The 15,073-nt window shown below is 56.2% G+C and overlaps 1 protein-coding gene across 1 annotated transcript in view; it reads left to right on the plus strand.

Annotated features, from left to right (window-relative positions):
* The window catches only part of adamts17 (ADAM metallopeptidase with thrombospondin type 1 motif, 17), an 821,255-nt gene that overhangs the window by 180,443 nt on the left and 625,739 nt on the right, over positions 1-15,073 (plus strand). The window contains exon 6 of the mRNA XM_085968920.1: positions 6,474-6,517. Coding sequence (XP_085825046.1) covers positions 6,474-6,517 — 44 coding nt within the window. The remainder of the gene's footprint in view (positions 1-6,473; positions 6,518-15,073) is intronic.

The following is a 15,073-nucleotide window of genomic DNA, read 5'->3' on the forward strand; positions in this document are numbered from 1 at the left end:
TGGCCGTTAGCGCCGGCGCAAAGTTTAGCGCCCGCCCGGATGCGCGCGCAGAAAATGACGTCACATCCTCGTGCAACGCCCTTTGGCCGTCCCGATTCCAAACTTCAGTCGGACCGCCCCATTGTGCGGCTGGCGACCGGAGCGTTTGAAAAAGGGAACGCAACACAGCCAGCGCGGGCCCCGGGGGGCGCAAATTAAAGGGGACGTACCCTCCAGTATAAAGGCCAGCCATTTTGCAGCAAACACTCTTGTGCAACGCATTTCTGGACACACAACAAGGAGGATAGCTAACTGGTTTCAAGCAGCAACAGCTCAGGTATTTTTGGACTCAGGCCAGAGCGCTGCAAGTGGCCTTTTGGAAATTTGACTGTTTGCCAGGATTTGATGGGGGTTGCATGGGGTGCCAACGCGGAGCTACAGCGCCATGTCCGTAGGGCTCGCAGACGCATTGTGAGAGGGGCAGCCCTGGCTAGAGGCAGAGGGGGCAACAGGCGTCGGCCACGTAGGCCTTACCCAGTCAGGCTATACCGCCAGCAGCGCTCCTACCTCAACATGACTGGCGCGCGATGTGTTAGAAGGCTCCGATTCCGAAAGGAGGTGGTTGCAGAGATCTGCCACCTGCTTCGCAGAGATCTGCGTCCAAAGCTCAGGTGCAGGACGTCTCTGTCGGTGGAAGTGAAGGTGACGGTGGCATTGAACTTCTATGCCACCGGCTCCTTCCAATCCGCTGCTGGGGACATAGCTAACATCTCCCAGTACGGCGCGCATTGCTGCATCCGCCAGGTGACCGAAGCACTGTTCAGAAGGAGACGCCAATTCATCTCCTTCCCCATGGCCCTCGAGAGCCAGCATCAGCGCGCATTGGGATTTGCAAGACTCGCGGCCTTCCCCTTGGTGCAGGGCGCCATTGACTGTACGCATGTGGCTTTGCGGGCACCTCTGGAGCATGGCGAGCAGTATCGCAACAGGAAGGGCTACCATTCTCTGAATGTGCAGCTGGTGTGTGACCACAAGCAGCGCATCATGGCTGTCAATGCCAGCTTTCCAGGCAGCAGCCACGATGCGTTTATCCTGCGGCAGAGTACTGTGCATGACATGTTCGAGGCACAGCCTCCCCCAAGAGGATGGCTACTCGGGGACAAAGGCTATCCTTTGTGTACCTGGCTCATGACCCCGCTCCGCGCGCCCAGGACTGCTGCTGAAGAGCCATACAACGAGAGCCATCAAACCACCCGCAACATCATCGAGCAAACTATTGGGGTCCTCAAGCAGCGGTTCCGCTGCCTTGATCGCTCCGGAGGATCTCTGCAGTATTCGCCGGACCGGGTCTCCCAATTTGTGGTAGTTTGCTGCATGCTACACAACCTGGCTATCCGCAGGACTCAGGCACTGCCACCTGACGTTGGACCACCACCTCAGGAGGAGGAGCAGGAGGAGGAGGAGGAGGAGCAGGAGTACGTTCCCAGGAGGGAGCGACCAGGGCCAAGGGTCGCGCGACGCCACCTTATTACACGTTACTTCTAAGCCCCCTGTCAGGGAATGCCTTGTGGCCATGAGGGAAGATGAATGCAGCCGCTCCGCAAGCCCTCAGCCGGCGAAGCCAACAAACAGTAACAAGAACAACCATGGAGACTCTATGAATAAAGATAATTATTTATTACACAAAAATGAAAACCACTTCCCACATGAATCCCCAAAAACAATCAACGGGCCCCACAAAAAGCCCAACAAACGACTCACTCCCACAAACTGGGGAGGAGTAAATCCACATTTGTGCAAACCTGGCCTCAACCTCGGCCTTAACGCAAAAAATAAGCCCACGAACCAAACAACCATGGGCAAAAGAAAGATGGCCACCGCCATATAAAACGAAAGCTGGCCACACCCTCTACTGAGTGGCCCGCGAGGGCGAGACCTTGTCCAGCCTTTTGCCTCCCCTGCCCGGCCTGCTGCTCCTTCGCAAGCTCTGCCCAGTGGCTGCTGCGAGGCTGGGGGAAGGCGCCTGAGGCTCAGATGTCCTTCCGCCAGATGCCCTTGGGGGGCGGCCTACACGGCCTTTGGGCCTCGAGGGGCCGGCTGCTGAGTGGCGCACCTGAGCCTGGCCACCATCAGCTCCAGCCGCTTGCCCTTGACGCCCCAGTGGGGGAGTGGCGGCGACGGATGGTGCAATGTGGGCAAGCTGGCGTCTGGGATACGCTGGCTGGTGCTGTGGCGTGCTGGCACTCGGCCGGGCCCGCACTGCAGGATCCGCACCAATCAGCCGAGGGGCGGCTCGCTGGGATGCTGCAGCGCGGCGGGTGCCCTGGCGATGCCTGCCTGAGACAGCGCGTGTGGCAGCAGTGAGTGCCCCTGTTGTCCTGGTGTGCGCCCGCATCACACCCGCCAGGGACTTGACGGCATCAGTGAGCATGCGGCCACTCGCGGCAGTTGATGCCCCGAACTCGCGCACACTGGTCGCCAGCGACTCGATGGCCTCAGGCATGCGCCCCACCACGCGCATGAGCTCCGTGTGGCGCCGGTCCGAATCCTCGGCCATCTTGCCCAGCTTCCGCGCCTCCTCCGAGGTGAAGGTGTCAGGACTGGTGTCGGGACTCTCCCGCTGGGGAGCAGGGGACCGAACTAGGGGAACCTTGCCACGTTGGTGGCGGCGAGTGTCCCGATCAACTGCACTCCCCTCTGATCCTTCCCCCCTTTGGGGGGAAGGCCGCGGCCCACGCGCAGGGCTCCTGGGTGGCTGGACGCCATTGGTCCCAGCAGCTGCAATCCCCTGCGACAGTTGGTTCAGGCACTCGTCCAGTGAGGACGTGTCAATCATTTCGTCCTCTCCTGCGGGACCTGAGTGTTCCCCTGATGGTCCGGCTTGCTCTTGCTCCTCCTCCTCCTGCTCGGAGGGGCTGTCACTGGCAGCTTCAGGGACCTGGTCGTCACCAGCTGAAAGCAGGAATACACAAGAGTAGCTTCAGAGTGAGGAGACGGCGTCAGCGAGGGAGTCAGGACTGGTGGCATTCAGCGCATTGGTGGGACAGTGGCAAAGGAGGTAGCTCGGATGCGCAAGTGCGACGCGAGAGGGCCAAAAGGCGAGGTCCTTACCATTGCCGGGTAGTGGAGGGTCGGCTACTCCGCACGCTGTGGGCACGATCAGCCGGGCTCCCATGAGCCCACTCACGCGCTCCTCCAGGGGAGTGAGCTTCTGCAGCTTGGCGCGGCCTCCCCTGGCCCTGGCACGGGCCTGGCGATTATTGGCAAGTTTAGCCTGCAAGAGAAAGGACGGGCTGTAAGTACGGAGTGTAGCCCTGATGTAGTGTGCACTGCCTCCCATGGTGGAATAGCTTGGCCAGAGTGTAGCCCTGATGTACTGTGCACTGCCTCCCATGGTGGAATTGCTTGGCCAGAGTGTAGCCCTGATGTACTGTGCACTGCCTCCCATGGTGGAATAGCTTGGCCAGAGTGTAGAGTGCAGAATGGGCAATTGATGCTCATGACTGTCCCAAAGCTGCTGGCTGAGGGCTGGCCATTAGGCCTTTCAGGTCCCTTTGCCCATCACGTCAGGTGTACATGCAAGAATGAGGAGGAGACTGGAAAGGGTACTCACCCTGACAATCCTGGTCAGGTCGTTGTATTTTTTCCGACATTGGGTGTGGGTCCTGGGGGCATCGCCGGTGACCGTCACCCTGTTGGCGATCTGCTTCCAGGCTCTGGTGTATTCTTGGTGGGTCGGATTCCTCCCAGTCTCTTGGAACAAGATCCTGCGCCTCTTCTCCAGAGCTGTCACCATTATTCCCAGATCACGCTCTGAGAAGCGCAGGGCACGCTCACGGGCCTTCTCTGGCGTTGCCATGACTCCCTGGGGCTGAGCAGCATTGTTGAGGCCTATTTGCAAAGCTGCAGTGTGCAGGGCGTGGCAGCAGACCAAATCGTCCCTTCCCCCTTTAAGAGCTGGTCGGCGCCACGGGGTCTACTGTCAATCAAAAAATGACCGCACCCGCGCTGCGCCCCGCCTCGGCGCTATCCCTCTGCACCGCCGGCTTAGCGCCTAAAGATAGTAGTGGAACGCCTCTTTTAGCGCTCCAGCAACCTCTTAGGGCGAAGCGACTGAATTTCCGGCAAGGGGGCGCAACTTTGGGGCGGGCGCTAACTTCGGGCGGGCGCTAATGTTAGCGCCCCAAAACTGGCTATACTGAAATTCTAGGCCCTGGATTTGTAGTTTCAGTGCAAGTAGTTAAATCTGCATGTGAAGAAATCTAGGAGAGACTATGGACTCTGAGGCTCAGATCATCGAGAAGAGCTCAGTAGGGTTTGCAGTAGGTAATTGGTGTCAAATTAAGTTTGATAAAAGTTATTGCATCTTTAAAGTAAAATCTGGAAGTATATGTATTCCATCTGTGGGATAGAATTTTCCAAGGGAGAAGTGGGAAGAGAGCTATCGGTATTAATTGATCCCTCATCCACCACGTTTATACAGAGTGCCGAGCAACAGATAACGTGACCCGGATGCTGGGTTATATCACCAAATCAGCTGACTTCAAATATTTTGAGTGCATGTGGCAGCTGTCCAGTGCTCTGGTGGGGCTGGAGTACTGTGCACAGTTCTGGTTACCATGGTAGAAGGAAGGAAGCGTGGCTAAAGCTCCACTTGTGCAGTTAAGCAACCATGGTCCAGAGCGGGGAATTGGATGGGGCATTGGCCAAACCAAAGGAGCGTTCAAGAAACCTTGCTGCTTTAAGAACTAAACAAGTGGCAAGAAGGAAAGAGCGCCATGCTCCTCCTGTTATTCAGGTTCATATTAGGACTTGAAGGGACCTTTTTCATCTTTTGAAACATAATCTGAAACTCAAAGTACAGCTCCCTTTCGAACCCGGAATCTCTCGCCCCTCCTTTTTCAGCTAAACCCATATTTATTGTGGTTTACATTGAATGGCTCAGAAATACCAACATGTGGACAGGAAAAGACCAGCTGGTCCATCACGGCTGTCCCGTCCTGGCATGGTGTAACTTTACACACACCATCTCTCTCGGGTCCATACAAACAGCTGCCCAATCTCCTGGAAAACACGGAGAGAGACAGACTTAGGCCAGAACTCGGGGAAATTCATCTCTGAGCCCTGAAGGCAAACACACTCAGGTGACGGGTAAAATGGCTCCCAATTACCCACCTGCCTTCTATAGATGTTAGAATAAAGTTGATGGATGTTGGGAGTAGACATCTTATTGTGATAATGAAATTTGATATAAAATTGAATAAAAAATCTAGTCACAAAAAATTCTTCCATTTTGTTTTCCGTTTCTCTTTTTCTATATTTTATTTTTTATTGTTACATATTTCATCCTTATCTTAGAGCAGATTGCAGGACAGAACCTTGTGAGGTGGCATCTCAATGCACAGCCCACTAACACCCACCCCACTAGCATCTGCCCGTACACCCGCCAACCCCACTAACACCCCCCGCCAACCCCACTAACACCCGCCCCCACCACCCACCCCACTAGCATCTGCCCGCACACCCGCCAACCCCACTAACACCCCCCGCCAACCCCACTAACACCCCCCACCCACCCCACTAACACCCGCCCCCACCACCCACCCCACTAGCATCTGCCCGCACACCCGCCAACCTCACTAACACCCGCCCCCACCACCCACCCCACTAACACCCGCCCCCCCCACCCACCCCACTAACACCCCCCACCACCCACCCCGCTAACACCCCCCCACCCACCCACTAACACCCACCCACCCACCCCACTAACACCCCCCCACCCACCCCACTAACACCCCCCACCCACCCACTAACACCCACCCACCCACTCCACCCCACTAACACATCCCCCACCCGCCCCACTAACACCCGCCCCCACCACCCACCCCACTAGCATCTGCCCGCACACCCGCCAACCTCACTAACACCCCCCGCCAACCCCACTAACACCCCCCACCCACCCCACTAACACCCACCCCCACCACCCACCCCACTAGCATCTGCCCGCACACCCGCCAACCTCACTAACACCCGCCCCCACCACCCACCCCACCCACCCCACTAACACCCACCCACCCCACTAACACCCCCACCACCCACCCCACTAACAACCCCCCACCCACCCACTAACACCCACCCACCCACCCCACTAACACCCCCCCACCCACCCCACTAACACCCCCCACCCACCCACTAACACCCACCCACCCACTCCACCCCACTAACACATCCCCCACCCACCCCACTAACACCCGCCCCCCCACCCACCCCGCAGACACCCACCCACCCCACTAACACCCAGAGTGACAACACAGGTGGGGAGGGGGGTGAAGATTAACTTAAACTGGAACCATATCAAAAGCAGGGTTTTAGTTAATCATTTAACAAACATCAGTGTCCAGTGTGGACTAATGCTGTCCTGTTGTTTAGTTGTGTCAGGGATGAGTAAAGGATTTATCTTCAGAAAGTTATTCTCTCTTCCCATTTATTTGCAGGACTGACTTCTGTGTACATAAAGATGAGCCCTGTGATACTGTAGGTGAGTAGAAGTTCCTTAAAATAAAAAGATCATTTGTAAAAAATATAGATATATATTGATTAAAAATTGATTTACTGAACTTACAAGAACTTGTTCTTACATTTTTTAATTCCTCTTCTAAGCTTTATGTCTAGTTATTTGTAGTGTTTGATTTTAGAGTTGGTAGAATTTATTCTTCCCTGCCACGTGTATTGATTTGGACGTAAATATATATCAATCCTGAAATTGCAAGACTGCACTCCCGATGTGAAGTCTTCCTTGACCGGGCTGTCAGTTTGCAGTGCTATCAATTTTCCAGTCACTCACATAATCGCCCAGCTCTGCGATCTGTATCCTGGCCCAGCAAGCCTCTACGCTGGGAGCAGTGTCTCTTAATTCCAGGGCTGTGGTGTGCTTGGCTCAGTTACACCCATCCTGGATATTCATCGTGAATACTCTGCTTCAATAATCTCAGTGTGGCTCTGCAGGATTTGAGTGGGTTTATAATCATATACTTGCAGATTTTTAGCCACGAACATGGACTGATATTTTCATTAAAAATAATTCCTACTTGAAATTGGTTGTTGTGTGAAAACTGGATATCTGAGGAGATGCAGTGGAAATGGGGCAACATTGCCTTACCCAGGGTTACTTTGTTGATCTCAGCCCAATCCAGGTCTTCAGAATTGATGATTGCGTTTTAATGCAACTGTGAAATGAGCTTTGTGTGACTATCTAGTGAAATATTAGTCTCATGGTATTGTATTGGTAACCTTTACAACCAAACCAAACAGTGATAATTAAGTCAGTAGTGGATCACCCATTGGCATTGCTCAAGGTAAGTCAAAATTATGGAGGGGTCATGGGCAAAATACTGGCGGTTGTGAATTGGCCGTCCATTTTACACTTTGTCCGATTCTCCAATCCATTGATGTCAAAAGAAAAGAGAACCGGTGGCACGGTGGCAGAGTGGTTAGCACTGTTGCCTCACAGCGCCAGGGACCCGGGTTCGAATCCGGCCTCGGGTGACTGTCTGCGTGGAGTTTGCACATTCTCCCTGTGTTTGCGTGGGTTTCCTCCGGGTGCTCCGGTTTCCTCCCACCGTCCAAAGATGTGCGGGTTAGGTTGATTGGCTATGATAAATTGACCCTTAGTGTTAGGGGGATTAAATACGTGGGGTTACGGGGATAGGGTGGGATATGTGTTGGTGTAGGGGTTACGGGGATCGGGTGGGATATGTGTCGGTGCAGGCTCGATGGGCCAAAATGGCCTCTATCTGCACTGTGGGGTTTCTGTGATTCTGTGAATCGAGCGGGTGTATAACGGGGGCAGTTCACAGGCGGGGTGTATAACGGGGACAGTTCACAGGCGGGGTGTATAACGGGGGCAGTTCACAGGCGGGGTGTATAACGGGGACAGTTCACAGGCAGGGTGTATAACGGGGGCCAGTTCACAGGCGGGGTGTATAACGGGGACAGTCCACAGGCGGGGTGTATAACGGGGGCAGTTCACAGGCGGGGTGTAGAACGGGGCAGTTCACAGGCGGGGTGTATAACGGGGACAGTTCACAGGCGAGGTGTATAACGGGGACAGTTCACAGGCGGGGTGTATAACGGGGACAGTTCACAGGCGGGGTGTATAACGGGGACAGTTCACAGGCGGGGTGTATAACGGGGGCAGTTCACAGGCGGGGTGTATAACGGGGACAGTTCACGGATGGGGTGTATAACGGGGGCTGTTCACAGGCGGGGTGTATAATGGGGACAGTTCACAGGCAGGGTGTGTAACGGGGGCAGTTCACAGGCGGGGTGTGTAACGGGGGCAGTTCACAGGCGGAGTGTATAATGGGGGCTGTTCACAGGCGGGGTGTATAACGGGGGCCAGTTCACAGGCGGGGTGTATAACGGGGACAGTTCACAGGCGGGGTGTATAATGGGGACAGTTCACAGGCGGAGTGTATAACGGGGACAGTTCACAGGCGGGGTGTATAATGGGGACAGTTCACAGGCGGGGTGTATAACGGGGACAGTTCACAGGCGGGGTGTATAACGGGGACAGTTCACAGGCGGGGTGTATAATGGGGACAGTTCACAGGCGGTGTGTATAACGGGGACAGTTCACAGGCGGGGTGTATCATGGGGACAGTTCACAGGCGGGGTGTATAACGGGGACAGTTCACAGGTGGGGTGTATAACGGGGGCCAGTTCACAGGCGGCGTGTATAACGGGGACAGTTCACAGGCGGGGTGTATAACGGGGGCCAGTTCACAGGCGGCGTGTATAACGGGGACAGTTCACAGGCGGAGTGTATAACGGGGACAGTTCACAGGCGGGGTTTATAACGGGGACAGTTCACAGGCGGGGTGTATAACGGGGACAGTTCACAGGCGGGGTGTGTAACGGGGGCAGTTCACAGGCGGGGTGTATAACGGGGACAGTTCACAGGCGGGGTGTATAACGGGGACAGTTCACAGGCGGAGTGTATAACAGGGGCCAGTTCACAGGCGGAGTGTATAACGGGGGCCAGTTCACAGGCAGGGTGTATAACGGGGACAGTTCACAGGCGGGGTGTATAACGGGGGCCAGTTCACAGGCGGGGTTTATAACGGGGACAGTTCACAGGCGGGGTGTATAACGGGGGCTGTTCACAGGCGGGGTGTATAACGGGGACAGTTCACAGGCAGGGTGTGTAACGGGGACAGTTCACAGGCGGGGTGTATAACGGGGACAGTTCACAGGCAGGGTGTGTAACGGGGACAGTTCACAGGCGGGTTGTATAACGGGGCAGCTCACAGGCGGGGTTTATAACGGGGACAGTTCACAGGCGGGGTGTATAACGGGGGCTGTTCACAGGCGGGGTGTATAACGGAGACAGTTCACAGGCAGGGTGTGTAACGGGGACAGTTCACAGGCGGGGTGTATAACGGGGACAGTTCACAGGCAGGGTGTGTAATGGGGACAGTTCACAGGCAGGGTGTGTAACTGGGACAGTTCACAGGCGGGGTGTATAACGGGGCAGTTCACAGGCGGAGTGTATAACGGGGACAGTTCACAGGCAGGGTGTATAACTGGGACAGTTCACAGGCGGGGTGTATAACGGGGCAGTTCACAGGCGGAGTGTATAACGGGGACAGTTCACAGGCAGGGTGTATAACGGGGACAGTTCACAGGCAGGGTGTGTAACGGGGACAGTTCACAGGCGGGGCGTATAACGGGTACAGTTCACAGGCGGGGTGTATAACGGGGACAGTTCACAGGCGGGGTGTATAATGGGGACAGTTCACAGGCGGGGTGTATAACGGGGACAGTTCACAGGCAGGGTGTGTAACGGGGGCAGTTCACAGGCGGAGTGTATAACGGGGACAGTTCACAGGCGGGGTGTATAACGGGGACAGTTCACAGGCGGGGTGTATAACGGGGACAGTTCACAGGCAGGGTGTGTAACGGGGGCAGTTCACAGGCGGAGTGTATAACGGGGACAGTTCACAGGCGGGGTGTATAATGGGGACAGTTCACAGGCTGGGTGTATAACGGGGACAGTTCACATGCGGGGTGTATAACGGGGACAGTTCACAGGCGGTGTGTATAACGGGGACAGTTCACAGGCGGGGTGTATAACGGGGCAGTTCACAGGCAGGGTGTATAACGGGGACAGTTCACAGGCGGGGTGTATAACGGGGACAGTTCACAGGTGGGGTTTATAACGGGGACAGTTCACAGGCGCGTTGTATAATGGGGACAGTTCACAGGCGGGGTTTATAACGGGGACAGTTCACAGGCGGGGTGTATAATGGGGACAGTTCACAGGCGGAGTGTATAACGGGGACAGTTCACAGGGGGAGTGTGTAACGGGGACAGTTCACAGGCGGAGTGTATAACGGGGGCCAGTTCACAGGCGGGGTGTATAACGGGGACAGATCACAGGCGGGGTGTATAACGGGGACAGTTCACAGGCAGGGTGTATAACGGGGGCCAGTTCACAGGCGGGGTGTATAATGGGGACAGTTCACAGGCGGAGTGTATAACGGGGACAGATCACAGGCGGTGTGTATAACGGGGACAGTTCACAGGCAGGGTGTATAACGGGGGCCAGTTCACAGGCGGGGTGTGTAACGGGGGACAGTTCACAGGCAGGGTGTGTAACGGGGACAGTTCACAGGCGGGGTGTGTAACGGGGGACAGTTCACAGGCAGGGTGTGTAACGGGGACAGTTCACAGGCGGGATGTATAACAGGGGCTGTTCACAGGTGGGGTGTATAACGGGTACAGTTCACAGGCGGGGTGTATAATGGGGACAGTTCACAGGCAGGGTGTATAACGGGGACAGTTCACAGGCGCGTTGTATAATGGGGACAGTTCACAGGCGGGGTTTATGACGGGGACAGTTCACAGGCGGGGTGTATAATGGGGACAGTTCACAGGCGGAGTGTATAACGGGGACAGTTCACAGGCGGGGTGTATAATGGGGACAGTTCACAGGCGGAGTGTATAACGGGGACAGTTCACAGGCAGGGTGTATAACGGGGACAGTTCACAGGCGGAGTGTATAACGGGGGCCAGTTCACAGGCGGGGTGTATAATGGGGACAGTTCACAGGCGGAGTGTATAACGGGGACAGATCACAGGCGGGGTGTATAACGGGGACAGTTCACAGGCAGGGTGTATAACGGGGGCCAGTTCACAGGCGGAGTGTATAACGGGGACAGTTCACAGGCGGAGTGTATAACGGGGGCCAGTTCACAGGCGGGGTGCATAACGGGGACAGATCACAGGCGGGGTGTATAACGGGGACAGTTCACAGGCAGGGTGTATAACGGGGGCCAGTTCACAGGCGGGGTGTATAATGGGGACAGTTCACAGGCGGAGTGTATAACGGGGACAGATCACAGGCGGGGTGTATAACGGGGACAGTTCACAGGCAGGGTGTATAACGGGGGCCAGTTCACAGGCGGGGTGTGTAACGGGGGACAGTTCACAGGCAGGGTGTGTAACGGGGACAGTTCACAGGCGGGGTGTGTAACGGGGGACAGTTCACAGGCAGGGTGTGTAACGGGGACAGTTCACAGGCGGGATGTATAACGGGCTGTTCACAGGTGGGGTGTATAATGGGGACAGTTCACAGGCAGGGTGTATAACGGGGGCTGTTCACAGGCGGGGTGTATAACGGGGGCAGTTCACAGGCGGGGTGTATAACGGGGACAGTTCACAGGCAGGGTGTGTAACGGGGACAGTTCACAGGCGGGGTGTATAACGGGGGCTGTTCACAGGTCGGGTGTATAACGGGGGCAGTTCACAGGTCGGGTGTATAACGGGTACAGTTCACAGGCGGGGTGTATAATGGGTACAGTTCACAGGCGGGGTGTATAACGGGGACAGTTCACAGGCGGGGCGTATAACGTGGACAGTCCACAGGCGGGGTGTATAACGGGGACAGTTCACAGGCGGGGTGTATAATGGGGACACTTCACAGGCGGGGTGTATAATGGGGACAGTTCACAGGCGGGGTGTATAATGGGGACAGTTCACAGGCGGGGTGTATAATGGGGACAGTTCACAGGCGGGGTGTATAACGGGGACAGTTCACAGGCGGGGTGTATAATGGGGACAGTTTACAGGCGGGGTGTATAATGGGGACAGTTCACAGGCGGGGTGTATAATGGGGACAGTTCACAGGCGGGGTGTATAACGGGGACAGTTCACAGGCGGAGTGTATAACGGGGACAGTTCACAGGCGGGGTGTATAATGGGGACAGTTCACAGGCGGGGTGTACAATGGGGACAGTTCACAGACGGGGTGTATAACGGGGACAGTTCACAGGCGGGGTGTATAATGGGGACAGTTCACAGGCGGAGTGTACAACGGGTACAGTTCACAGGCGGGGTGTATAACGGGGACAGTTCACAGGCGGAGTGTATAACGGGGACAGTTCACAGGCGGGGTGTATAATGGGGACAGTTCACAGGCGGGGTGTATAATGGGGACAGTTCACAGGCGGGGTGTATAACGGGGACAGTTCACAGGCGGGGTGTATAACGGGGACAGTTCACAGGCGGGGTGTATAACGGGGACAGTTCACAGGCGGGGTTTATAACGGGGACAGTTCACAGGCGGGGTGTATAACGGGGGCCAGTTCACAGGCGGGGTGTATAACGGGGACAGTTCACAGGCGGGGTGTATAACGGGGACAGTTCACAGGCGGGGTGTATAACGGGGACAGTTCACAGGCGGGGTGTATAATGGGGCAGTTCACAGGCGGGGTTTATAACGGGGACAGTTCACAGGCGGGGTTTATAACGGGGACAGTTCACAGGCGGGGTGTATAACGGGGGCCAGTTCACAGGCGGGGTGTATAACGGGGACAGTTCACAGGCGGGGTGTATAATGGGGACAGTTCACAGGCGGGGTGTATAACGGGGACAGTTCACAGGCGGGGTGTGTAACGGGGGACAGTTCACAGGCAGGGTGTGTAACGGGGTCAGTTCACAGGCAGGGTGTGTAACGGGGACAGTTCACAGGCGGGGTGTATAACGGGGGCCAGTTCACAGGCAGGGTGTATAACGGGGACAGTTCACAGGCGGGGTGTGTAACGGGGACAGTTCACAGGCGGGGTGTATAATGGGGACAGTTCACAGGCGGGGTGTATAATGGGGACAGTTCACAGGCCGGGTGTATAACGGGGACAGTTCACAGGCGGGGTGTATAACGGGGACAGTTCACAGGCGGGGTGTATAACGGGGACAGTTCACAGGCGGGGTGTATAACGGGGACAGTTCACAGGCGGGGTGTAGAACGGGGACAGTTCACAGGCGGGGTTTATAACGGGGACAGTTCACAGGCGGGGTGTATAACGGGGGCCAGTTCACAGGCGGGGTGTATAACGGGGACAGTTCACAGGCGGGGTGTATAACGGGGACAGTTCACAGGCGGGGTATATAACGGGGACAGTTCACAGGCGGGGTGTATAATGGGGCAGTTCACAGGCGGGGTTTATAACGGGGACAGTTCACAGGCGGGGTTTATAACGGGGACAGTTCACAGGCGGGGTGTATAACGGGGGCCAGTTCACAGGCGGGGTGTATAACGGGGACAGTTCACAGGCGGGGTGTATAATGGGGACAGTTCACAGGCGGGGTGTATAACGGGGACAGTTCACAGGCGGGGTGTGCAACGGGGGACAGTTCACAGGCAGGGTGTGTAACGGGGGACAGTTCACAGGCGGGGTGTATAACGGGGACAGTTCACAGGCGGAGTGTATAACAGGGGCCAGTTCACAGGCGGAGTGTATAGCGGGGGCCAGTTCACAGGCAGGGTGTATAACGGGGACAGTTCACAGGCGGGGTGTATAACGGGGGCCAGTTCACAGGCGGGGTTTATAACGGGGACAGTTCACAGGCGGGGTGTATAACGGGGGCTGTTCACAGGCGGGGTGTATAACGGGGACAGTTCACAGGCAGGGTGTGTAATGGGGACAGTTCACAGGCAGGGTGTGTAACGGGGACAGTTCACAGGCGGGGTGTATAACGGGGACAGTTCACAGGCGGGGTGTATAACGGGGCAGTTCCCAGGCGGAGTGTATAACGGGTACAGTTCACAGGCGGGGTGTATAACGGGGACAGTTTACAGGCGGAGTGTATAACGGGGCAGTTCACAGGCGGAGTGTATAACGGGGACAGTTCACAGGCGGGGTGTATAACGGGGACAGTTCACAGGCGGGGTTTATAACGGGGACAGTTCACAGGCGGGGTGTATAATGGGGACAGTTCACAGGTGGGTTTTATAACGGGGACAGTTCACAGGCGGGGTGTATAATGGGGACAGTTCACAGGCGGAGTGTATAACGGGGACAGTTCACAGGCGGAGTGTCTAATGGGGACAGTTCACAGGCTGAGTGTATAACGGGGACAGTTCACAGGCGGAGTGTATAACGGGGGCCAGTTCACAGGCAGGGTGTATAACGGGGACAGTTCACAGGCAGGGTGTATAACGGGGCAGTTCACAGGCGGGGTGTATAACGGGGACAGTTCACAGGCGGGGTGTATAACGGGGACAGTTCACAGGCGGGGTGTATAACGGGGACAGTTCACAGGCGGGGTGTATAACGGGGACAGTTCACAGTCAGGGTGTATAACGGGGGCTGTTCACAGGCGGGGTGTATAACGGGGGCCAGTTCACAGGCGGGGTGTATAACGGGGGCTGTTCACAGGCGGGGCGTATAACGGGGACAGTTCACAGACGGGGTGTATAACGGGGGCTGTTCACAGGTGGGGTGTATAACGGGTACAGTTCACAGGCGGGGTGTATAATGGGGACAGTTCACAGGCAGGGTGTGTAACGGGGACAGTTCACAGGCGGGGTGTATAACGGGGACAGTTCACAGGCGGGGTGTATAACGGGGCAGTTCACAGGCGGAGTGTATAACGGGTACAGTTCACAGGCGGGGTGTATAACGGGGACAGTTTACAGGCGGAGTGTATAACGGGGCAGTTCACAGGCGGAGTGTATAACGGGGACAGTTCACAGGCGGGGTGTATAACGGGGACAGTTCACAGGCGGGGTTTATAACGGGGACAGTTCACA

This window comes from Somniosus microcephalus, chromosome 27 (genome assembly GCF_052327205.1).
Source record: "Somniosus microcephalus isolate GS21.2 chromosome 27, FLI_Smic_1.0, whole genome shotgun sequence".
NCBI lineage: Eukaryota > Metazoa > Chordata > Chondrichthyes > Squaliformes > Somniosidae > Somniosus > Somniosus microcephalus.